Genomic DNA, 26,830 nt, shown 5'->3' on the forward strand with positions numbered 1-26,830 from the left:
GGGCTCCGAGGAGCCAGCTCCGTTTCCGCCCCCGCCCCCTCGCCACGCAGTTCTGGCCTGGCCGCTCCTCGCCTGGGTGGGTCCCGGCCCCTCTTCTGGCAGGGTCTATTTGCATAGAGGAAACTGCCCAAAGTGGCCGCTGTGGAGGAGCTGGCGGCAGGGAAGGGGGCGTGCGCCGCGGTCCGCTGCTGCCTGGAGGCCAAGCCCCGTGCCGGGCCGAACTCGTTCCTCGGGCTCTCCAGCACGCTCAGCCAGCGACCCCGGCTCTGTGCACCGTCCTCTCTGAGAGTCCACCCGCGATGAGCTCACCATGAGTCCAGGCCAGGGCGCCGGCGGCGACGCGCGGAAGGGCTGCCGGACGGGCGGCGGCGGTGCGCAGCTCCCCGCGACAGCAGCCGGGGCCTGGGCGGTGAGCGCGTTGTGCTTGCCGCTCTCCGCCGGCTCAACGGTCGCCTGCCTGCTGCTGGGCGTCCAGGCCGCCACGCTGCAGGGCCGGGTGGCGGCGCTCGAGGAAGAGCGGGAGCTGCTGTGGCGCGTGGGGTCGCCGGACACCCTGGTCGCCTGGGCCGAGCCGCAACTGGAGCACCTGCTGCGCGAGGTAAGTCGCTGAGCATGGGGCTGGGATTGTCCGTGCACCGGGAGCCGTCGCGGTGCGGAGCGGCCGCCGGCCAGCCGTGAGCGCCTGAGTCCGTCCGAGCAGCCTGCGCGGGGTCGGGGGTGGGGTGGGGTGGGGAGGGAGGCTGGGGTGCTGGCGGCCGAGGGGTCCTGCTGTCCCTGCTCCAGCCTCAGGGTCGGCCTACGTGAAAAACAACCTAGAAGGGCTGTTTCGGGGACGAGCAGGGGGAGGAAGAGGAAAGACTGCGGGCTTTGAAATAACAGATCTGGGGGCGAGTCTCCACGGGTGTGTGCACTCGGACCGGTGGCTTCCCGCCAGCATTAAGGGCCTGCCTTCCTACCTGTGCCGGGATAATGAAGAAGCTCTTGCGGGAAGTGTGTGGTGACTTCTGTCACTGGTAGCAGGTATAGTTCCCAACGCTGATATACCTGCAGAGGTGTGGGGCCCCCAGCAGACCGGAGGTTTCCTGGTGGCAGGAAACCTCAGTCAGAACCTGGCCGGGGCCCTTGGAGGCACATGGTCAATCCAACCTGCCCTGTCCAGCCTACGGCCCCTCAGGAAATTGTTTCAGAACAGCTCCATCTTGGAGATGCTGTGCTGTGCCTGGGGTTGCTTGGGCTCAGCGCTCACCCAGGGCAACCCAGACCTGAGGGGGTGCCAACATCAGCTTGGCAGGGTGAGGGGAATCAAAAACAGTCCGGGCCAAAAAATACAGACTCTGGATTCGGTCGACGCCACCTAGGCGATGCCACCTGGGCATTGTGGACCCAGCAGATGCTGAGTTTCCTTGCTGGAAGCATCATATGAGACTCTCGGACACTTCTGTTAAGGTTGCTGCTATGTGTCTTCAAAGCAGGAGCCACATTTGGGACTTCAAATCTCTCACCCATCATGCTGATCAAAACCTCCAGCAGGGCACCTCCCCATAGAACAGTGGTGGTAGACTGGCCAGAGTGCCCCTGTGTGTGCTGGCCTCCCTTGCCTGAGCCATCCTCTTCTTCCTAGGAAAGGCAGCTACCCCAAGGTGGCAAGCATACTCCCCAAAGGGGCATCCTCAACTGTAGTATGAATAGCACCACAGTGTTTCAAGGTAGAGGAGAGGATGGGCAGGGCTGTTACTACCATTTCCCCTGAGCTGTGCCCAGCTGTGATCTTTATTACTGTAGCTGTGTATCCATTTTTGAGTTAATTTGGATTCTTTAAGGTGAATGGGAGAAGACTGTACCATGCCTTTGTGTTCACCATACCTATTTCTTAGTCACTTTAATTGAAGCCAGTATCACATCTCTTCTAATTTGGTTTTGGGCAAAATTGCTGCTTCATGAAATGATTTCCTATGTTCCTCTTGAAAGTGCCTGCAGACTTTAGAAATCTCTCTGGAGCCCTGCTGGCAACTCCTGGTGATGTTTTCATAATTGCAGCCCATTACCTTTAGGCAAGTCCTTAGAGACAAGGATGTTGAATTGATTTATGGAGGGCCAGTAAATTTTCTCCCTGTTAGTGATATAACTGAGGCTGTTCTTTCGAATGCGGGGCCCCTTTTACTTAATAAAAAATAAACTGCAAGCTTTGATTGAGTAAATCAGAAATCCCAGTAAAACCTTTTAGAAGGAACTTGCAAATTGTGTCCATTAATAGGGAGGGGAGTCCTGGGAAAGCAGCCACTGCTGAGATTTTCAAGTCCTGAACTATGCAGATCATAGGAGGCTTCATCCTGCTTCCAAGGAGTTATTGGGCAGAGTATTCCCCCTCTCCCTCTCTGCTTCTCTCTCTCTCTCTCTCTCTCTCTCTCTCTCTCTCTCCAAACCACTCTCCCCCCGCGCCCCCCACACTTCTTTCCTCTTCATTAGTAAGGTGAAGGGAAAATTTGAAATCCTGGGATTTCCACTTGAAATTCGCTATACCATTCTGCAGGCTGTACCATTAGCATAGGACACATCTTAACACTTCGTGCTACTAGCTAACCAAAGTTGGTGTGGAGGAGTCTCTACTTGGAGCATCTGAGATGCCACACTATGAATGCAGTTGGGGTTCAGCTTCTGGCTGTTTGAGTGTCCCTCTGAAAAGGCATCTCTTTCCCAGGGCACCAATCTGTTCCTGCTCCTAGCCATTCTTCTTACAAATGTCACTGGATGGGAAATGTGCATGGCCTGGCCAGTGATCCTGAGAGTCCCTGGCTGAGATGAGGGGACTCATGGGAGGTGCATAGTGGGAGTTGGTAATTGGGTTTAAATAGATGTGAAGATAATTTAGGAAAACTCTTCGATATGAAGGACAAATAAATAATGAACTGAAAATCTCTTAAAGAAAGAACCTTTGTACTTGAACATGTTTTTCAGTTCTAATTTGTTCTCAGTGAAGCATCCTTTCAGCCTGTGCTGAAGTAGTTGTGTATGTGAGGATGCCTGCAGCTTGTCCTTTTACCAACAAGCTTGTTTTCAGAGAATAGAAATCCTTACCAACCATACACAACTTTAATGTCAGAAAAAAATAAGGAAACAATAAGCCAACAGAAGCCACTGTTACTATGGGACCCACTGTCTTTGTTCCCTTGGGAACAGAACTGTGAAATAACTTCTTTGGGACTGGCTGATGTGCCTGATAATGTAGATATAGAAGCTACAAAAAAGGGATATTCATGATAACTCATCATTATTAAAGACCCTTCCCATGGTACAAAATAAAGAAATGGTTTTCAGAAAATAAAAGCAAGATTTTTGAGCAAGAGTCATTAACAATAGTATCTTCAGTACGACCCAAAAATATAAATGCAAAACAAGCATATGATATTATGCTTTTAAAGTGCTTTAAAGAGCTTGCCTCGGTAATCAACCCCCCCATTAGTTATACCTATAGTTACAGTATTACAAAAGCTTAAATTTTAGAGTAAATAAAATAGCTGCTATACTACAGCAAAAATTTTAATGCAAGAATTAAAGAAATATTTAGTTGTATCCAGAGGAAACTATTTTCAGCTTACGAGTGATTTATTGTTGGCTGTTTGTCTTCCATTCTCCAGACCAATCAGTTTGAAAACAAGAAAAACCCAGAGACTCAGGGTAAAATTCAAGCCCTTTCCTTCCCTACCATCAACTATATATGTTGGTTAAGTTACCATAAAACCCAGAATCAAATGTAGCTTTTTTTGGCCTCTGTGGCAGCTTTTCACTTATCAGGACTGCTCTAAGGTGTATGCTTTAATAAAAATGCCAATTTTTGAATCCCATGGCACAACTGGAGATGGAGTATAAATCAGAGCTACATTTGTTTCCTTGACATTTCCTGGCTCCCAAACCAAAGAAGTTTATAGTTACTTCCTGGCATGCTCACTTTATCTCTCCACTCTTTTTTTTTTTCTTGTTTTATTTGGCAGAAGTTTAGGGGAGCTTTATAATAATAGCAGCATGTTTCAAATGAGCCAACTGTTGGGACATTCCTTTCACAGATATATTTTGAAATTGTTGAATTGGACTTTTACACATTAGCTTTGAAGATTTGCAACATCGCTCCTGAAGTTCGGGGATCTGAAAGCTGAATGAATTTATACCAGCAGGCAGAGAGGGGTAGATGATAAATGGGGTTTCAGTCCCACTATTTACTAGTCCTGGCATCTAACCTCTTCAACTTCCTGAGCTCCTGCTTCCTCTTCCCTAATACGATGGTCACAACTACCTGTGTACTGATGAGCAAATAAGATAATGTAGAGGAAAGTGGTGGTCAGTAAGTCTTTGAAGGTCAGTACCAAAATCCCCAAGTGTGAGTCCTTAAACAGTACAGTCATTGAATTATCTTGCATAACCTGAGAATCCTGGAAGTCAGCCTGCAGATGCTGGGTTAGTTCAATGACTTGGCCATAACTGGGTGCCAGGTCATTCTCTGCCATTCTCTTTTTTTTTTTTTTTTTTGGTTTTGTTTTGTTTACCCTGTCACTTTATTTTTATTTTTTTTGTTTTTTTTTCCTCTCACAACTTTACATTTATTTTCTTTTTTCTTAACATCTTTATTGGAGTATAATTGCTTTACAATGGTGCGCTAGTTTCTGCTTTATAACAAAGTGAATCAGTTATACATATACATATGTTCCCATATCTCCTCCCTCTTGCATCTCCCTCCCGATCCCACCCATCCAGGTGGTCACAAAGCACCGAGCTGATCTCTCTGTGCCATGCAGCTGCTTCCCACTAGCTATCTATTTTACATTTGGTAGTGCATATATGTCCATGCCACTCTCTCATTTTGTTACAGCTTACCCTTCCCCCTCCCCATATCCTAAAGTCCATTCTCTAGTAGGTCTGTGTCTTTATTCCCCTCTTACCCCTAGGTACTTCATGACATGTTTTTTCTTATATTCCATTATATATGTGTTAGCATATGGTATTTGTCTTTCTCTTTCTGACTTACTTCACTCTGTATGACAGACTCTAGGTCCATCCACCTCACAACAAATAACTCAATTTCACTTCTTTTTATGGCTGAGTAATATTCCACTGTATATATGTGCCACATCTTCTTTATCCATTCATCCGATGATGGACACTTAGGTTGCTTTCATCTCCGGGCTATTGTAAATAGAGCTTCCGTGAACATTTTGGTACATGACTCTTTTTGAATTATGGTTTTCTCAGGGTATATGCTCAGTAGTGGGATTGCTGGGTCATATGGTAGTTCTATTTGTAGTTTTTAAAGGAAACTCCATACTGTTCTCCATAGTGGCTGTACCAAATTACATTCCCACCAGCTGTGCAAGAGTGTTCCCTTTTCTGCACACCCTCTCCAGCATTTATTGTTTCTAGATGTTTTGATGATGGCCATTCTGACTGGTGTGAGATGATATCTCATTGTAGTTTTGATTTGCATTTCTCTAATGATTAATGATGTTGAGCATTCTTTCATGTGTTTGTTGGCAGTCTGTATATCTTCTTTGGAGAAATGTCTATTTAGGTCTTCTGCCCATTTTTGGATTGTGTTGCATGAGCTGCTTGTAAATTTTGGAGATTAATCCCTTGTCAGTTGCTTCATTTGCAAATATTTTCTCCCATTCTGAGGGTCGTGTGTTGGTCTTGTTTATGGTTTCCTTTGCTGTGAAAAAGCTTTGAAGTTTCATTAGGTCCCATTTGTTTATTTTTGGTTTTATTTCCATTTCTCTAGGAGGTGGGTCCAAAAGGATCTTCCTGTGATTTATGTCATAGAGTGTTCTGCCTATGTTTTCCTCTAAGAGTTTGATAGTTTCTGGCCTTACATTTAGGTCTTTAATCCATTTTGAGCTTATTTTTGTGTATGGTGTTAGGCAGTGATCTAATCTCATACTTTGACATGTACCTGTCCAGTTTTCCCAGCACCAATTATTGAAGAGGCTGTCCTTTCTCCACTGTACATTCCTGCCTCCTTTATCAAAGATAAGGTGACCATATGTGCGTGGGGTTATCTCTGGGCTTTCTATCCTGTTTCATTGATCTAGATTTCTGTTTTTGTGCCAGTACCATATTGTCTTGGTTACTGTAGCTTTGTAGTATAGTCTGAAGTCAGGGAGCCTTATTCCTCCAGTTCCTTTTTCTTTCTCAAGATTGCTTTGGCTATTCGGGGTCTTTTGTGTTTCCATACAAATTGGGAAAGTTTTTGTTCTAGTTCTGTGAAAAATGCCAGTGGTAGTTTGATAGGGGTTGCATTGAATCTGTAGATTGCTTTGGGTGGAAGAGTCATTTTCACATTGTTGATTCTTCCAATCCAACAACATGGTATATCTCTCCATCTATTTGTATCATCTTTAATTTCTTTCATCAGTGTCTTATAATTTTCCACTTACAGGTCTTTTGTCTCCTTAGGTAGGTTTATTCCTAGATATTTTATTCTTTTTGTTGTAGTGGTAAATGGGAGTGTTTTCTTGATTTCACTTTCAGATTTTTCATCATTAGTGTACAGGAATGCCAGAGATTTCTGTGCATTAATTTTGTATCCTGCTACTTTACCAAATTGATTGATTAGCTCTAGTCGTTTTCTGGTAGCATCTTTAGGATTCTCTATGTATAGTATCATGTCATCTGCAAACAGTGACAGCTTTACTTCTTCTTTTCTGATTTGGATTCCTTTTATTTCCTTTTCTTCTCTGATTGCTGTGGCTAAAACTTCCAAAACCATGTTGAATAAGAGCGGTGAGTGTGGGCAACCTCGTCTTGTTCTTGATCTTAGTAGAAATGCTTTCAGTTTTTCACCATTGACGACGATGTTGGCTGTGGATTTGTCATATATGCCCTTTATTATATTGAGGAAAGTTCCCTCTATGCCTACTTTCTGCAGGGTTTTTATCATAAATAGGTGTTGAGTTTTGTCGAATGTTTTCTCTGCATCTATTGAGATGATCATATGGTTTTTCTCCTTCAATTTGTAAATATGGTTTATCATGTTGATTGATTTGCATATATTGAAGAATCCTTGCATTCCTGGAATAAACCCCACTTGATCATGGTGTATGATCCTTTTAATGTGCTGTTGGATTCTGTTTGCTAGTATTTTGTTGAGGATTTTTGCATCTCTGTTCATCAGTGATATTGGCCTATAGTTTTCTTTCTTTGTGACATCCTTGTCTGGTTTTGGTATCAGGGTGATTGTGGCCTCATAGAATGAGTTTGGGAGTGTTCCTCCCTCTTCTATATTTTGAAAGAGTTTGAGAAGGATCATTGTTAGCTCTTCTCTAAATGTTTGATAGAATTCGCCTGTGAAGCCATCTGGTCCTGGGGTTTTGTTTGTTGGAAGATTTTAATGACAGTTTGAATTTCTGTGCTTGTGATTCGTCTGTTCATATTTTCTATTTCTTCCTGATTCAGTCTTGGCAGGTTGTGCATTTCTAAGAACTTGTTATTTCTTCCAGGTTGTCCATTTTATTAGCATAGAGTTGCTTGTAGTAATCTCTCATGATCTTTTGTATTTCTGCACTGTCATTCCCTACTTCTCCTTTTCATTTCTAATTCTATTGATTTCAGTCCTCTCCCTTTTTTTCTTCATGAGTCTGGCTAATGCTTTATCAATTTTGTTTATCTTCTCAAAGAACCAGCTTTTAGTTTTATTGATCTTTGCTCTCGTTTCCTTCATTTCTTTTTCATTTATTTCTGATCTGATTTTTATGATTTCTTTCCTTCTGCTAACTTTGGGGTTTATTGTTCTTCTTTCTCTAATTGCTTTAGGTGCAAGTTTCGGTTGTTTATTTGAGATATTTCCTGTTTCTTAAGGTAGGATTGTGTTGCTATAAACTTCCCTCTTAGAGCTGCTTTTGCTGCATCCCATAGGTTTTGGCTCGTCGTGTCTCCATTGTCAGTTGTTTCTAGGTATTTTTTGATTTCCTCTTTGACTTCTTCAGTGATCACTTCGTTATTAAGTAGTGTATTGTTTAGCCTCCATGTGTTTGTATTTTTTTTATTTTTTATTTTTTGCGGTACGGGGGCCTCTCACTGTTGTGTCCTCTCCCATTGCGGAGCACAGGCTCCGGACACAAAGGCTCAGCGGCCATGGCTCACGGGCCCAGCCGCTCCGCGGCATGTGGGATCTTCCCAGACCGGGGAAGGAACCCGTATCCCCTGCATCGGCAGGTGGACTCTCAACCACTGCACCACCAGGGAAGCCCAGTGTGTGTTTGTATTTTTTACAGAGCTTTTCCTGTAATTGATATCTAGTCTTATAGCATTGTGGTCGGAAAAGATACTTGATACAATTTCAATTTTCTTAAATTTACCAAGGCTTGATTTGTGACCCAAGATATGATCTATCCTGGAGAATGTTCCATGAGCACTTGAGAAAAATGTATATTCTGTTGTTTTTGGATGGAATGTCCTATAAATATCAATTAAGTCCATCTTGTTTAATGTATCATTTAAAGCTTGTGTTTCCTTATTTATTTTCATTTTGGATGATCTGTCCATTGGTGAAAGTGTGGTGTTAAAGTCCCCTACTATGAATGTGTTACTGTTGACTTCCCCTTTTATGGCTGTTAGTATTTGCCTTATGTATTGAGGTGCTTCTATGTTGGGTGCATAAATATTTACAATTCTTATATCTTCTTCTTGGATTGATCCCTTGATCTTTATGTAGTGTCCTTCTTCGTCTCTTCTAATAGTCTTTATTTTAAAGTCTATTGTGTCTGATATGAGAATTGCTACTCCAGCTTTCTTTTGGTTTCCATTTGCATGGAATATCTTTTTTCCATTCTCTCACTTTCAGTCTGTATGTGTCTCTGGGTCTGAAGTGGGTCTCTTGTAGACAGCATATATATGGGTCTTGTTTTTGTATCCATTCAGCCAGTCTGTGTCTTTTGGTGGGAGCATTTAATCCATTTACATTTAAGGTAATTATCGATATGTATGTTCCTATTCCCATTTTCTTAATTGTTTTGGGTTTGTTATTATAGGTCTTTTCCTTCTCTTGTGTTTCTTGCCTAGAGAAGATCCTTTAGCATTTGTTGTGAAGCTGGTTTGGTGGTGCTGAACTCTCTCAGCTTTTGCTTGTCTGTAAAGGTTTTAATTTCTCCATCAAATCTGAATGAGATCCTTGCTGGGTAGAGTAATCTTGGTTGCACTTTTTTCTCCTTCATCACCTTAAATATGTCCTGCCAGTCCCTTCTGGCTTGCAGAGTTTCTGCTGAAAGATCAGCTGTTAACTTAATGGGGATTCCCTTGTGTGTTATTTGTTGTTCCCTTGCTGCTTTTAATATGTTTTCTTTGTATGTAATTTTTGACAGTTTGATTAATATATGTCTCGGCAGGTTTCTCCTTGGATTTATCCTGTATGGGACTCTCTGTGATTCCTGGACTTGATTAACTATTTCCTTCCCCATATTAGGGAAGTTTTCAACTATAATCTCTTCAAATATTTTCTCAGTCCCTTTCTTTTTCTCTTCTTCTTCTGGAACCCCTAAAATTCGGATGTTGGTGCCTTTAGTGTGGTCCCAGAGGTCTCTGACACTGTCCTCAGTTCTTTTCATTGTGTTTTTCTTTATTCTGCTCTGAAGTAGTTATTTCGACTCTTTTATCTTCCAGCTCTCTTATCCGTTCTTCTGTCTCAGTTATTCTGCTATTGATCCCATCTAGAGTATTTTTCATTTCATTTATTTTGTTGTTCATCATTGCTTGTTTCATCTTTAGTTCTTCTAGGTCCTTGTTAAATGCTTCTTGCATTTTCTCTATTCTGTTACCAAGATTTGGGATCTTATATACTATCATTATTCTGAATTCTTTTTCAGGTAGACTGCCTATTTCCTCTTCATTTGTTAGGTCTGGTGGGTTTTTATCTTGCTCCTTCATCTGCTGTGGTTTTTCTGTCTTCTCATTTTGCTTATCTTACTGTGTTTGGGGTCTCCTTTTTGCAGGCTGCAGGTTCGTATTTCCCGTTGGTTTTGGGTTCTGTCCCCAGTGGCTAAAGTTGGTTCAGCAGGTTGTGTAAGCTTCCTGGTGGAGGAGACTAGTGCCTTTGTTCTGGTGGATGAAGCTGGATCTTGTCTTTGTGGTGTTCAGGTCCAGTCTGGTGGTGTGTTTTGGGGTGTCTGTGGACTTATTATGATTTTAGCCAGCCTGTCTGCTAATGGGGGGGGGTTGTGTTCCTGTCTTTCTAGTTGTTTGGCATTGGGTGTCCAGCACTGTAGTTTGCTGGTCGTCGTTTTAGCCTCATGAGAGTCTGAGCAGAGAACCAAGTTCATCTGTGTCTAGACTTCTGATCACAAATACTGTAAGATAGTAAATTTGTGTTGTTTTAAACTGCTGATTTGGTGGAAATCTGTTATGCAACAATGGAAAATGAATATAATTACTATTAACTAAAAAGAACCAGGTCAAATTCATGAGTAACAATAACCCACTATTCATCTAGCAAGATTTCAATAAAGGTTAACGTGAAAAAAAGAAGACTAGTGTGAAGACGAGCATGAAGCCATGGACACTCCCGTCACCTCCAGTTGTCAAGATGATTTTCACACTCTCATATTGTGTGTCAGTTGGAGGTGGTTAGAATTCTGATCAAGAATGGATCTATTTTATGAGAAAATCTTTGCAAATCATATATCTGATGAGGATGTAGTATCCAGATATATAAAGAACTCTTAGAGCTCATCAACAAATAGACAAACAATCCAATTTAACAATAGACAAGGGGCTTGAACAGACATTTCTTCCAGCAAGATATACAGATGGTCAACAAGTACATGAAAATGTGCTCAGCATCATTCATCATTAGAGAAATGCAAGTCAAACCCATAATGAGATACAGCTTCACATCCAATAGGATCTGTTGGTGAGGATGGAGAGAAATTGGAACCCTCATCCACTGCTGGTGGGGATGTCAAATGGTTCAGCCACTGTGGAAAATTTTGGTGGGTCTTCAAAATGTTCAATATGGAATTATCATATGACCCAACAATTCCACTCCTAGGTATATACCCAAAAGAATTGAAAACAGGTATTAAAACAATGCATGCACGTCCACTTATGTTCATAGCAGCACTATTCACAATAGCCAGAAGGTGGAAACAGCCCACATGTTCATCAAGGAATATATGGATAAACAAATTGTGGTATGTACATACAATGTAGTACTATTAAGCCGTAAAAAAGAATGAAATACTGATACATGATACAAAGTGAATGAATCTCAAAAACATTTTGCTAAGTGAAGGAAACCAGACACAAAAGGTCACATACTGTGTGATTCTATTTATATGAAATATCCAAAATAGGTTAATCCATAGAGACAGAAAGCAGATTGGTGGCTGGGCGGAGGGAGGAAAGGGAAGCTATTGCTTGATGGGTACAGGATTTCCTCTTGGAGTAAAGGTAATGTGTTGGAACTAGATAGAGGGAACTACATAAAAGGGGTGGTTGCCCAACATTATGAATCCCCTAAAGGCCACTGAATTTGTTCACTTTAAAATGGTTAATTTTATGCTACGTGAGTTTGACCTTAATTTTTTTAAAAAAGAAGAATCTGTTATACAAAAGAATAAAGTTATATCTTAATCAGTGGTAAATGACTGTAATTCTGCTATCCATTTTTAATGTGAACTACAGACTTTATTTAGATCTTCTCACCAGTTTTTCTTCTAATGTCCTTTTCCTATTCCAGGATCCCACCCAGGAGACCACATTGTATTTAGTGGTCATGTCTCCTCCTCAGTCTTTCCTTGTGTTTTATGACTGACAATTTTAAGACATATTGGTCAGGTATTGTGTAGAATGTTGCTGAATTTGGGCTAGTCTGATGTTTCTCATGATTAGACTGGGTTACTAGTGTTTGGGAAGAATACCACTGAGGTGGATTGACACTATCATGACATCATGTCAGTGGTCTATGATGTCAACATGACCTATCACTGGTGACATTAACCTTGATCACTTGATTAAAGTGGTATCTGATAGATTTCTCCATTATAAAGTTACTGTTTTCCTTTCCCTCCTCTACATTTTGGAAGTAGGTCACTAAGTCCAGGCCATACTCAAGGAGAGGGGAATTTAGCTCCACCTCCTGGAGAGGGAAGTATCTACATATATTACTTGGAATTCTTCTGTAAGGAAGATTTGTCTCTTTTCCCTATGTATTTATTTATTTATCTAATCATTTATATCAGTATGCACTCATGGATATTTAATTTATTCTTTGGATTATAATTCAATACTACATCATTTATTTTGTTGCCTAAGTTGCTCCAGCTTTGACCATTCTGAATTCTTTTGCTTTGGTTTTGTTCCTTTGATGTACCACCCCCCCTTTTTTAAAGCACTTCCTTATTTTCTGGCACTGCAAGATACTCTAGGCTTATCTTGTATTTTTCCTGCCCTGGGTCTAGAATCAGTCATTTCTCCAAGGAGTCATGGTTCTTTTTATTGGAGAATGATATTTAGAAACCAAGATCTAGGTGCTGAATGTGCTTGTTGCTACGAGGGTGTCACTGGCTGTAGGTCTTCTCTGCAGGCAGCTAGGGTTATTATTCACTCTCTATTCACATAACTGTAATTATTTCTTTTTTTATTTTTAGTTTTTTATTAGTTTCTGCTTTATAACAAAGTGAATCAGTCATACATATACATCTGTTCCCACATCGCTTCCCTCATGCATCTCCCTCCCTCTCACCCTCCCCATCCCACCCCTCCAGGCGGTCACAAAGCACCGAGCTGATCTCCCTGTGCTCTGCGGCTGCTTCCCACTAGCTATCTACCTTACGTTTGGTAGTGTATATATGTCCATTCCTCTCTTTCGCTTTGTCACAGCTTACCCTTCCCCCTCCCCATATCCTCAAGTCCATTCTCAAGTAGGTCTGTGTCTTTATTCCCGTTTTACCCCTAGGTTCTTCATGACATTTTTTTTTAATTCCATATATATGTGTTAGCATACGGTATTTGTCTTTCTCTTTCTGACTTACTTCACTCTGTATGACAGACTCTATGTCTATCCACCTCATTACAAATAGCTCAATTTCATTTCTTTTTACGGCAGAGTAATATTCCATTGTATATATGTGCCACATCTTCTTTATCCATTCCTCCGATGATGGACACTTAGGTTGTTTCCAGCTCCGGGCTATTGTGAATAGAGCTGCAATGAACATTTGGGTACATGTCTCTTTTTGAATTGTGGTTTTCTCAGGGTATATGCCTAGTAGTGGGTTTTCTGGGTCATATGGTAGTTCTATTGGTAGTTTTTTAAGGAACCTCCATACTGTTCTCCATAGTGGCTGTACCAATTCACATTCCCACCAGCAGTGCAAGAGTGTTCCCTCTTCTCCACACCCTCTCCAGCATTTATTGTTTCTAGATTTCTTGATGATGGCCATTCTGACTGGTGTAAGATGATATCTCATTGTAGTTTTGATTTGCATTTCTCTAATGATTAATGATGTTGAGCATTCTTTCATGTGTTTGTTGGCAGTCTGTATATCTTCTTTGGAGAAATGCCTATTTAAGTCTTCTGCCCATTTTTGGATTGGGTTGTTTGTTTTTTTGCTATTGAGCTGCATGAGCTGTTTATACATTTTGGAGATTAATCCTTTGTCAGTTGCTTCATTTGCAATATTTTCTCCCATTCTGAGGGTTGTCTTTTGGTCTTGTTTATGGTTTCCTTTGCTGTGCAAAAGCTTTGAAGTTTCATTAGGTCCCATTTGTTTATCTTTGTTTTTATTTCCATTTCTCTAGGAGGTGGGTCCAAAAGGATCTTCCTGTGATTTATGTCATAGAGTGTTCTGCCTATGTTTTCCTCTACGAGTTTGATAGTTTCTGGCCTTACATTTAGGTCTTTAATCCATTTTGAGCTTATTTTTGTGTATGGGGTTAGGAAATGACCTAATCTCATACTTTTACATGTCCCTGTCCAGTCTTCCCAGCGCCACTTATTGAAGAGGCTGTCCTTTCTCCACTGTACATTCCTGCCTCCTTTATCAGAGATAAGTTGACCATATGTGCGTGGGTTTATCTCTGGGCTTTCTATCCTGTTCCATTGATCTACCTTTCTGTTTTTATGCCAGTACCACACTGTCTTGATTACTGTAGCTTTGTAGTATAGTCTGAAGTCAGGGAGCCTGATTCTTCCAGCTCCATTTTTCGTTCTCAAGATTGCTTTGTCTATTCGGGGTCTTTTGTTTTTCCAAACAAATTTTGAAATTTTTTGTTCTAGTTCTGTGAAAAATGCCAGTGGTAGTTTGATAGGGATTGCATTGAACCTGTAGATTGCTTTGGGTAGTAGAGCCATTTTCACAATATTGATTCGTCCAATCCAGGAGCATGGTATATCTCTCCATCTATTTGTATCATCTTTAATTTCTTTCATCAGTGTCTTATAATTTTCTGCATACAGGTCTTTTGCCGCCTTAGGTATGTTTATTCCTAGATATTTTATTCTTTTTGTTGCAATGGTAAATTGGAGTGTTTTCTTGATTTCCTTGTCAGATTTTTCATCAATGGTGTACAGGAATGCAAGAGATTTCTGTGCATTAATTTTGTATCCTGCTACTTTACCAAATTGATTGATTAGCTCTAGTAGTTTTCTGGTAGTATCTTTAGGATTCTCTATGTATAGTATCATGTCATCTGCAAACAGTGACAGCTTTACTTCTCCTTTTCCAATTTGGATTCCTTTTATTTCCTTTTCTTCTCTGATTGCTGTGGCTAAAACTTCCAAAACTAAGTTGAATAAGAGTGGTGAGAGTGGGCAGCCTTGTCTTGTTCCTGATCTTAGTGGAAATGGTTTCAGTTTTTCACCATTGAGGACAACGTTGGCTATGGGTTTGTCATTTATGGCCTTTATTATGTTGAGGAAAGTTCCCTCTATGCCTACTTTCTGCAGGGTTTTTATCATAAATGGGTGTTGAATTTTGTTGAAAGCTTTCTCTGCATCTATTGAGATGATCATATGGTTTTTCTCCTTCAACTTGTTAATATGGTGTATCACATTGATTGATTTGCGTATATTGAAGAATCCTTGCTTTCCTGGAATAAACCCCACTTGGTCACGGTGTATGATTCTTTTAATGTGCTGTTGGATTCTGTTTGCTAGTATTTTGTTGAGGATTTTTGCATCTCTGTTCATCAGTGATATTGGCCTGTAGTTTTCTTTCTTTGTGACATCTTTGCCTGGTTTTGGTATCAAGATGATGGTGGCCTCGTAGAATGAGTTTGGGAGTGTTCCTTCCTCTGATATTGTTTGGAAGAGTTTGAGAAGGATGGGTGTTAGCTCTTCTCTAAATGTTTGATAGAATTCGCCTGTGAAGCCATCTGGTCCTGGGCTTTTGTTTGTTGGAAGATTTTTAATCACAGTTTCAATTTCAGTGCTTGCGTTTGGTCTATTCATATTTTCTATTTCTTCCTGATTCAGTCTTGGCAGGTTGTGCATTTCTAAGAATTTGTCCATTTCTTCCAGGTTGTCCATTTTATTGGCATAGAGTTGCTTGTAGTAATCTCTCATGATCCTTTGTATTTCTACAGTGTCAGTTGTTACTTCTCCTTTTTCATTTCTAATCCTATTGATTTGAGTCTTCTCCCTTCTTTTCTTGATGAGTCTGGCTAATGGTTTGTCAATTTTGTTTATCTTCTCAAAGAACCAGCTTTTAGTTTTATTGATCTTTGCTATCGTTTCCTTCATTTCTTTTTCATTTATTTCTGATCTGATTTTTATGATTTCTTTCCTTCTGCTAACTTTGGGGGTTTTTTGTTCTTCTTTCTCTAATTGCTTTAGGTGCAGGGTCAGGTTGTTTACTCGAGATGATTCCTGTTTCTTAAGGTGGGATTTTATTGCTATAAACTTCCCCCTTAGAACTGCTTTTGCTGCGTCCCATAGGTTTTGGCTCGTCGTGTCTCCATTGTCATTTGTTTCTAGGTATTTTTTAATTTCCTCTTTGATTTCTTCAGTGATCACTTCGTTATTGAGTAGTGTATTGTTTAGCCTCCATGTGTTTGTATTTTTTAAAGATCTTTTCCTGTAATTGATATCTAGTCTCATAGCATTGTGGTTGGAAAAGATAGTTGATACAATTTCAATTTTCTTAAATTTACCAAGGCTTGATTTGTGACCCAAGATATGATCTATCCTGGAGAATGTTCCATGAGCACTTGAGAAAAATGTGTATTCTGTTGTTTTTGGATGGAATGTCCTATAAATATCAACTAAGTCCATCTTGTCTAATGTATCATTTAAAGCTTGTGTTTCCTTATTTATTTTCATTTTGGATGATCTGTCCATTGGTGAAAGTGGGGTGTTAAAGTCCCCTACTATGATTGTGTTACTGTCGATTTCCCCTTTTATGGCGGTTAGTATTTGCCTTATGTATTGAGGTGCTCCTATGTTGGGTGCATAAATATTTACAATTGTTATATCTTCTTCTTAGATCGATCCCTTTATCGTTATGTAGTGTCCTTCTGTGTCTCTTCTAATAGTCTTTATTTTAAAGTCTATTTTGTCTGATATAAGAATTGCTACTCCAGCTTTCTTTTGATTTCTATTTGCATGGAATATATTTTTCCATCCCCTTACTTTCAGTCTGTATGTGTCTCTGGGTCTGAAGTGGGTCTCTTGTAGACAGCATATATATGGGTCTTGTTTTTGTATCCATTCAGCCAGTCTGTGTCTTTTGGTGGGAGCATTTAGTCCATTTACATTTAAGGTAATTATTGATATGTATGTTCCTATTCCCATTTCCTTAATTGCTTTGGGTTCGTTATTGTAGGTATATTCCTTCTGTTGTGTTTCTTGCCTAGAGAAGTTCCTTTAGCATGTGTTGTAAAGCTGGTTTGGTGGTGCTGAACTCTCTCAGCTTTTGCTCGTCTGTAAAGGTTTTAATTTCTCCATCAAATCTGAATGAGATCCTTGCTGGGTAGAGTAATCTTGGTTGCACTTTTTTCTCCTTCATCACTTTAAATATGTCCTGCCACTCCCTTCTGGCTTGTAGAGTTTCTGCTGAGAGATCAGCTGTTAACCTGATGGGGATTCCCTTGTGTGTTATTTGTTGTTTTTCCCTTGCTGCTTTTAATATGATTTCTTTGTGTTTAATTTTTGCCAGTTTGATTAATATGTGTCTTGGCGTATTTCTCCTTGGATTTATTCTGTATGGGACTCTCTGTGCCTCCTGGACTTGATTAACTATTTCCTTTCCCATATTAGGGAAGTTTTCAACTATAATCTCTTCAAATATTTTCTCAGTCCCTTTCTTTTTCTCTTCTTCTTCTGGAACCCCTATAATTCGAATGTTGGTGTGTTTAATGTTGTCCCAGAGGTCTCTGAGACTGTCCTCTGTTCTTTTCATTCTTTTTTCTTTATTCTGCTCTGAAGTAGTTATTTCCACTATTTTATCTTCCACCTCACTTATCCGTTCTTCTGCCTCAGTTATTCTGCTATTGATCCCATCTAGAGTATTTTTCATTTCATTTATTGTATTTTTAATCGATGCTTGATTCATCTTTAGTTCTTCTAGGTCCTTGTTAACTGTTTCTTGAATTTTGTCTATTCTATTTCCAAGATTTTGGATCTTGGAAATAGAATCTTGGATCATCTTTACTATCATTATTCTGAATTCTTTTTCAGGTAGACTGCCTATTACCTCTTCATTTGTTAGGTCTGGTAGGTTTTTATCTTGCTCCTTCACCTGCTGTGTGTTTTTCTGTCTTCTCATTTTGCTTATGTTACTGTGTTTGGGTCTCCTTTTTGCAGGCTGCAGATTCGTAGTTCCCGTTGTTTTTGGTGTCTGTCCCCAGTGGCTAAGGTTGTTTCAGTAGGTTGTGTAGGCTTCCTGGTGGGGGGGACTAATGCCTGTGTTCTGGTGGTTGAGGCTCGATCTTGTGTTTCTGGTGGACAGGTCCATGTCTGGTGGTGTGTTTTGGGGTGCCTGTGGCCTTATTATGTTTTTAGGCAGCCTCTCTGCTAATGGGTGGGTTTGTGTTCCTGCCTTGCTAGTTGCTTGGCATAGGGTGACCAGCACTGTAGCTTGCTGGTCGTTGACTGAAGCTGGGTGCTGGTGCTGAGATGGAGATCTCTGGGAGATTTTCACTGCTTGATATTATGTGGAGCTGGAAGGTCTCTTGTGGACCCGTGTCCTGACGTTGGCTCTCCCACTTCAGAGGCACAGCACTGACTCCTGGCTGCAGCACCAAGAGCCTTTCATCCACCCGGCTCAGAATAACAGGGGGAAAAAGTAGAAAGAAAGAATTAGTAGAAGAAAGAAAGAGAGAGGGAAAGAAAGGAAGAAGGGAAGGAAGGAAGGAAGAAAGAAAGAAAGGAGGGAGGGAGGGAGGAAGGTTGGAAAGAAAGAAAGAAAGAGAGGAGGGAGGGAGGGAGGAAAGAAAGCAAAAGGAAGAGTGAATGGAAGAAGGGAGGGAGGGAGGGAGGGAGGGAGGAAAGAAAGAAAGAAAGACAGGAGGGAGGGAGGGAGGGAGGAAAGAAAAAGGAAGTGGAAAGAAGAAAGGTGGGAGGGAGGGAGGGAGGAAAGAAAAAGAAGGAAAGGAGGAGCAGAGGAAGGAAGGGAAGGTATGAAAAAAAAAAGAAAGAGCAGGTAAAGTAAAATAGAATAAAGTATGAAATATAGTAGGGTTATTAAAATTAAAAAGTAATTATTGAAAAAAAAACGGACAGATAGAACCCTGGGACATATGGTGGAAACAAAAGTATACAGAGAGACTCTTGCACAGAAGATTACACATACACATTCACAAAAAGAGAGCAGGGGGAAAAATCAAAAATCTTGCTCTCCAAGTCCACCTCCTCAATTTGGGATAATTTGTTGTAAAAAGAGGAAAAGGGCGAGAAGTCTGAAATCTTGCTCTCTAAGTCCACCTCCTTAATTTGGGATAATTCGTTGTAAAAAGAGGAAAAGGGGGGAAAGTCTTAAATCTTAACCTCAAAGTCCACTTCCTCAATTTGGGATGATTCGCTGTCCATTTATGCACTCCACAGACGCAGGGCACATCAAATGGGCCATGGAGCTTTAATCCGCTGCCTCCGAGGCTGCACAGAGAGATTTCCCTGTCTCTGCTCTCACAGCTCCCAGGTCTCAGCCTTGGACCTGGCCCCGCCTCTGCACATAGGTCGCTGGAGGGCTTCCGTTCTTCGCTCAGACAGGACGGGTTTAAAGGAGCCGCTGATTCGGGAGCTCTGGCTCACTCAGGCAGAGGGGAGGGAGGGGCGTGCAGTGTGGGGCGGGCCTGCAGCGGCAGAGGCCGGCGTGACGTTGCAGCAGTCCGAGGCGCTCCGTGCGCTTTCCCGGGAAAGCCGTCCCCAGGTCCCGGGACCCCGGCAGTGGCGGGGTGCACAGGCCCCCCGGAAGACAGGGCGGACAGTGACCCGCGCTCACACACAGGCCCCGCAGCGGGGGCGGCAGCAGCAGCCCCAGCGTCCCACGCCCGTCTCCGAGGTCCGCGCCTTTAGCCGTGGCTCGCGCCTATCTCCGGCGCTTCCCCAAGCAGCCCTCTTAATGCCCTCTCCTCACGCACCAGGAAACAAAAGGGAAAAAAGTCTCTTGCCACTTCGGCAGCTCCAGACCCTTTCCCCAGACTCCCTCCGGGCTAGCCATGGTGCACTAACCCCTTCAGGCTCTCTTCCTGCCGCCAGCCCCAGTCCTCTCCCTGCGCTCCGACTGAAAGCTGATACCCGAGCCTCAGCTCCCAGCCCCGCCCGCCCCGGAGGCCGAGCAGACAAGCCTCTCGGGCTGGTGTGTGCCTGACAGGCACCTATCCTCTGTGCCGGAATCTCTCCGCTTTGCCCTCCACACCCCTGTTGCTGTGCTCTCCTCCGCTACTCTGAAGCTTTCCCCCTCCGCCACCTGCAGTCTCCGCCCGCGAAGGGGCTTGTAGTGTGTGGAAACCTTTCCTCCTTCACGGCTCCCTCCCACTGGTGCAGGTCCCGTCCCTATCCTATTGTCTCTGTTTATTCTTTTTTTCTTTTGCCCTACCCAGGTATGTGGGGAGTTTCTTGCCTTTTGGGGGGTCTGAGGTCTTCTGTCAGCGTTCAGTAGGTGTTCTGTAGGAGTTGCTCCACGTGTAGATGAATTTCTGATGTATCTGTGGGGAGGAAGGTGATCTCCGTGTCTTACTCTTCCGCCATCTTCCTCCGGGTCCTGTAATTATTTCTGTATGCATCTGTCTGTGTACATAACATAAACATGACCTCATAGTAATGTCTCTGACTAATCCAGCTTCCCCCTTTGCTTATTTATAACTTCTTTCTTGGACAGTGAGAAGCCAGGCTCTCATTACCCATAGTTTATTTACTCACTTGTTCAACCCCAATATATATGTATAGTAATTTCAAAATTGCTACCCTGTACCCCTGTGTGAAACAACTATACCTACCAGAGTACAGCATTTATGGACAGTTCCTTTGGTCTTCAGCCTTACAGTTCTCAGTTGAAACAGTATTTTGCAAAGTGACTTAGGTCAGTTACATGTTTTTCCCCACTACCTTCAGTGAGGTTATGTCATGTAATCTTAATATAGTTATATTCATTTGTTTCAGCCTGCATTCCACCCTGGGATTTTCCAGCATCCTGGATATTTTTTAAAATTTGTATCCATTAAAGTTTCCTCATTGTGATGTATGGTCCAATAGTTTTTGACAAATGCTTGGAGTATATCCATCACCCCAGTACCATGCAGAACAGTTCCATCACCTCACAGCTCCTCCATGAGTCTCCTTGTGTTTCATTCCTCCTACTCCCTCAACCTTTGGCAACCACTGACCTAATTTCCGTCCCTACAGTTTTGTATGGCCTGGATTTTTTTATAGCAACTCTTTTTATTAGGCATTAAAATTGCTGGTAAGCAGAGGTTCTTTTACTTTGTGTTTGAAGTTAGTTGATACCAGGATTCAAGTCCAGTCCTGACACTTACATTGCCCTGAATCTCAATTTTCTCATCTGTAAATGAGTATAAAAACAATATTCCTAGCCTCATGGGGGTTCTATGGAGGACTCAAGAAGATAACAGTTGTTGGCACAGTGCCTGGCACATAGTAAGTAATCAATAAACTTGATGATAATAATACTTTATATTTGCTATCCTCATCATCACCATGGTGGGATATGAAAAAAGAATATTAAAGAGGCCAGGAAATGCTGCCGTCTTGTGTTGCTAGTGGCCATAAGAATGTACACATGGGCCCTTCCCTACAGAGGATGGAAAGAAGGCAGAGAGGATGTGACTGCAGCAGGGCAGGATTGATCCTCCGCAAGTCCTCCTCTGGTGTTTGTGGTGCCTGTGTGTATTATCCGGGTTGATCCTGGAGTTAGTTACGGCTTCCTGAGGAGACAGAATCATCTGTCTCTCATTCAAAAATTGCCCTAGGCAGGGAGATTTTAGGGCTTCATTTTGGCTTTTCTCCTCCCCAGGATTTTTTTTTTTTCACTGAGATGATATTACAAAATAGAAAGAACTTTAAAGAAGTAAATCACTGTAATCCCTGCACCCAAGTGGGTTGATGTTTTGGTAATTGCTGCCATCCCACTCCTGCACATTTACACATATGTAAACATTATTTATTGTATCATAAACATTTTTCCTTGTTGCTACATAGTCTTCATAATGATTTTTGATGAAGATATGACAGTTTCATGAAGGGGATTCACCATCCTTCACTAGAGTACTCCCACTGTTTTGCGGCACAACTTCATGAATATCATTTTTTTGCTCCTGATGATTTATTTCCTTGGGATATACTCCCTAGAGTAGGAATTTTCTGTCAAAGGATAGGAATGTCTTTGTGGCTTTATCTGTAGCATTTTGCAGAAATAAAACGTTACATCCTTTTTTATATATTAATCTATATTTCATCAAAATACAGCTGTTCAGGGATGTGATCAAATATCTGGTGAAGAGTTTGAGATTAATGCTTCAACAGATCATTGATAAATTTATCATCTGACCATGTAATGCTTTTCTGGAAACCATGATTTTCTCTGATTAGTTTTCTCTCAGCTCTTGTCCCCCCAACTCCAAGTTCTCCTTCTTACTACTTCTGGAGGCAACACTCCCAGAGTCTCCCGTCATTTCTCGGAAACTCCTTCTTTATTTCCTTTTGGAGTCAGGACTTGTTTGCATTTGTAAAACCAGGACCATATTGTTTGCAGATGCTAGGGGTGCTGCCAGATAATTGAATGTAGAAAGTTGAGGCTTTTGGATCATTTTTACAAACCAGGACACAGAAGAATATTTTCTTAGAATTAAAAAAAATAATAAAGAAATAAAGATCACGGGACTGGGTTTCTAATACAGACATTTCACTTTGTGTTCCTAGTAGGGGCGTTCCAACTCCAGAGTTGGGGGTGGGGGTGGGGGGTGGGGGGGAGGATAGAGGACTAAGATAAAGCTTTGCAGATTCACTATCTAATCCAGAAAAAACAAATGCATGAAAGGAGTTAGAATAAATAACGAAACAAAAACTCAATCAGTTATTTATGATCCCATCTACTAGCATTAACAATACGTTTTTTTTCTTTCTTGAATAGTTTTCTGTTTAGTATTTGTTTGAAGATAAGAGTAGCTTAAAAGTAATTGTATTTCCTATCAGTAATTGATAAAGCCCCCTTCCCCTTAGGGGAGCCGCCCAGATGTGAGAGTAATTGTTGAAAGCGAATTGTTTTTTAGCATTAAATGCTTTTGTTATTTTTTTTAAAAAAAGAAATTAGCGTAGCTTCTAGTCTTTCTAGAAATGATAAAAACAGCTGAGAGCTTCTCATACAAATTGACTGGCTTAAACTAGAAGGCTGGATTCTTTTTCCAAGTGAATTTTGAAATCTGTAATTGTACCTGCCAGTATAATGGGGGAAAAGTGAGTTCCGAGGTCCTGCTCACACCTGCCTTGCAGGCACCTACTGCAGCATTCCAGTACAGTGAGGATGGGCAAGGCTTGGATGCTCCAGACTCCAGTGCACATGGCCTGCGGTTGGGTGGGGGTGGGGGTGGTATCTGCTGCTGCTGTGTCTCACCCGCCTGGTAGGAAACTGGGGCAGCTGTGGGGGACACCTATGGAGGCTCAGGGCCAGCACGGACTGCTTGCAGGGTGGCTCTGGGCCCGGTGGGCAGTTCTAGGGAAGAGTGCCCCAGGCTTAAGCAGGAGTGAGTGGCAGGTGTGGGTCTGGACAGGAGCTGAGAGCCCAGGGCCAAGAGGCCTAGCCAGGTTCTGATTTCTGGGACAAACCAAGGCCTTGGGGGGGGTTTAAGAGGTATGGGGGGGATAGAAAAGTTCTGTTGTGGTACCGCTTTCACAAACACCTCCACCACAAGGTTCCAAATCGTACATCCTCCAGTTCTCTAAATCCTTGGCCTTAACTCCATCTCTTGTCAGTATCAGCCTCTGTGGCCCATCTGGAAATTGAGGGCAAGGCTGGCAGATTGGAGTGGCGGTGGAACTTGGAAGTACTTTGCAGGGGCCAGAGCCTCCCCTGGTTACATTTTTTATTTCAGGCTCCTGGTCCTGGGCTGTTCAGCCCATTTTTATGTATTTATTTATTTTCTTATTTATTTATTTATTCATTTATTTATTCATTCATGGCCATGCCTCACGGCTTCTGCAATCCTAGTTCCCTGCCCAGTGACTGAACCCAGGCCCTCGGCGTGGAGTCCGTTATAACCACTGGATCTCCAGGGAATTCCCTGTTCAGCCCCTTCTTATGTGAAAATTCCAGGCTTGGTGATCAAGGGCTCAAGACTGGGAGTGCCTTCTCACCTCCTCTAAAACAGTGATTCGAAAATTACATTTTTTTTTGTTTGTTGTGCTATTTTCCAGGTGTTTGTATTTGCATTTTTACTATGTTTTTTATTGAGAAAAATTACATTTTTAGGTTTGAACCTTAAGTAACCCTTTTAGTGGTAGTATGCATTTTTAACTCAAGTTAACACATTTGGGATTTGCTTTGTTTTGCTTTTAGGAAGATTTTTTGTTTTTTGTTTTTGTTTTGTTTTTCCCTAGGGAAAGGTTAATACTTTGTATATTCTTGTCAGGACTCAAGTCTTGGCTAGTTTGGGGATTATGGGCCAATTGCTTCACTCCCTTAAACCTAGATTTGGGATTGCGGATTAATTTCTTATTTTTTTCCAAGTTTGTATCCCCTGACTGTGAGGCAGGGACAATAATTCATGCCCCAGAGGTTACCCGAGTGTCACATAAGGTGATGATTATGCCAGGGCTGTACTGTGAGTTGTCATAATAGCAGAGCTGTGACTTTTGACTACATTTCTGTGTTAGTTCTTTTCCCTTCACCAAAATCTAGCACAGGGCTGGGCATGTGTAGAGACTCTGGTTAAATTCTACTGATCTAAATTTTCTAGGCCAAGGATCCCCACTGGTAAGAAGAAAGGAAAATGTCATCAGGGTGGATTAGCCCTGGACCATTGGGTCTGAAGCCAGTGGGCTGGGAGGGGCTGCAGCCAAGGGGCCTCTGGGGCTTCCTGGGGTTGGATAGGGGTGGTCTCCGGAGCAGGGAAAGATGTTCAAGAGCGAGTTTTGATTGGCCCTACCTGGCCTCTCTCTGCTCTGCCCTCCTATCTTCACGCCAGGGACTACCGGATCCCTTTGTCATTCCTGGATTTGTATTTGAAAATGTTGTTAACAAAGCTGAAACCTGTCATCTTCTATTCAGGGGCTCCCAAGTAATTGCTTAATGTTTATTTCTGTTTCTCCTCCCATTCTAAAACTGCCTGTAGAATTTAATGACCTTTACAAAACTGTTCTTGAAAGCACCAACACCACCACTGTAGATCTTTCAAATATGTTGTTTTTTGCTGTTTTTCCACTTCTACCCCTCTCCGCTCCAAAACTCATCCATATTTTTCACCCCTTTTCTTCCTGGTTCAGAAGATGGAGGGACCAGTCAAGCTCCGGACAGTTCGAGAAGCACCGACGGACTGTGTCTGTCCCCCAGGTAAGTGGATGTTCGATCGTTGCTGGCTCCTGACTTCCATAGGCCTGGTCTTCTCTCTCCTGGCTACCCGAAACTGCCAAGGCCATGGTCAAGAGAATCACCATGGGTTTCAGGCTGTCTGTGGTACCTTGTGGACTGTCCTGGAGCCTTTCTTCCTACATCATCTTCCCTGGTAGGTATGTTGTTAAAGATTCTGGCAAAATTAACTGACTTGGTTTGATGAGGCTGATGGTATTGGTGGAGGACCTAAGAAATTCTTCGGGATGACTTACAATAAATTTTTAGATGCTAGGAAAGTAGCAGCCATCCCCTTTTAAAGATGGAGAAACAGACATGAACCAACCAAACAGTGTTAACATTGTGACCCTAGCTCTGTTTCGAATGTGAGGGGTGGTGGGTAGAGAAATAATCTGGCAAATATAGTTTTTTTTTTTTGGTTTTCATTTCTTTGGTGGAGGTAGAGGAAAGGAGCAGGAAACATGGTCTAATTTGTTCAAATAATCATGTGTCTTGGGTTTTGATGGTGTAGACCAGGACAGCTGTGACTAGAATTGAGGATTTGTTGGTTTCTAACCCATGTGGCTCAAATCCTGGTTCATATTGGTCTTCCAGTTGTCCTCATTGGAGCTTTGCACATATTATGACTGAGAATTTAGGGGTGTAGTCTCAGCCCCAGTGTTTTCAGGGTTAGAATTATCCTCTCATAGAACAGTATGTAATACCAGTGAATGAGTGGAAAATTGTAACAATTCCCAGATGACCCACCATGCCGGACAAGGTGAGAGAACGTGGGAGCTGGACCCAGGGGCCCTGTTCCTTGCTGTCATGCCTTCCATTAGCCAAGTTGTCTGGCATTTCTGAAACCACTTCACCTGGTCCAGAAACCAAGCTGACTGATGGTTAACATCTCGAGATTGGGAGATGCCCTGAGATTTGTGCAAAGATGGACCCATGGTGTGAACATTCAGTCTCTGGGGACCCAGTGGAAGAGGATTTTACAGTCGAGCTTGAGTTAGCCTTTCATAGGAACTCTGAGGTTTTAATAGGAGGGAAAAGGACATGATAAGTAATGACATCATGAGCAGATCAGGAAGTCAGAAATTGCAATTCAATGGGGGAAAAATATTCAGTTCCACCAATGAAGTTTTGGCTGATCTGCAAAATGTATAAAACAATTCTTCTTGCTTCTCCCCTGTTCTTTCTTTCTCAGTATTGAATGGTTGTAAATTCATATGAGTTATGTAGATGAGGGTTTTTAAAACTGGGAGTCACTGGGAACTCCCTGGCAGTCCAGTGGTTAGGACTCTACACTCTCACTGCCAAGGCCCTGGGTTCAATCCCTGGTTGGGGAACTAAGATCCCACAAGCCGAGCGGTGCGGCCAAAGAAACAAACAAACCGGGGAGTCACAACACCTTTATGAGACATGAAATCAGTTATGTGGGTTGCAGCCAGCATTCTGAAATTTTGAACTAGCAGAGACTACAATAAAAAATATTGGAGTGAAGTTTTTGTATCAGCCATTTATATTTGTAAATGGCAGTGTGAAATGGGTTCCTTGCTATGGGTTGCTGACTGAAAGTTTGAAAACCACCAATACAGATGATAGATTGAGAGGGAGGAGGTGGCAGTGAGGGGACATGGAGCTCCTGAATAAACCCAGACCAGGTCCCAATCTTGGTCAGGCACTTACTGTTTGTGTTAATAAATGATATCAATACTGGAGTGGGCTCTGTAGGCTTTTTGATGTCGTGGAGGAAACACAAAGCCCAGGACCTGGAGATAGTCTTGTGTCTGTCTTCCCTCGAGGTCTCTTGAGCCACCAGGAGAGGTGTCAAGAAGGCCTCTGGGATG

General features: G+C 42.2%; 1 protein-coding gene across 1 annotated transcript in view; it reads left to right on the top strand.

Annotated features, from left to right (window-relative positions):
- Positions 1-310: 310 nt before the first annotated feature.
- The window catches only part of LOC309805278 (uncharacterized protein), a gene marked incomplete at its 5' end in the record, with an annotated part of 211,014 nt that continues 184,494 nt past the window's right edge, over positions 311-26,830 (top strand). The window contains one exon of the mRNA XM_082623210.1: positions 311-598. Coding sequence (XP_082479336.1) covers positions 311-598 — 288 coding nt within the window. The remainder of the gene's footprint in view (positions 599-26,830) is intronic.

This window comes from Mesoplodon mirus, assembly GCF_964341445.2.
Source record: "Mesoplodon mirus genome assembly, chromosome: 5".
Lineage (NCBI taxonomy): Eukaryota > Metazoa > Chordata > Mammalia > Artiodactyla > Ziphiidae > Mesoplodon > Mesoplodon mirus.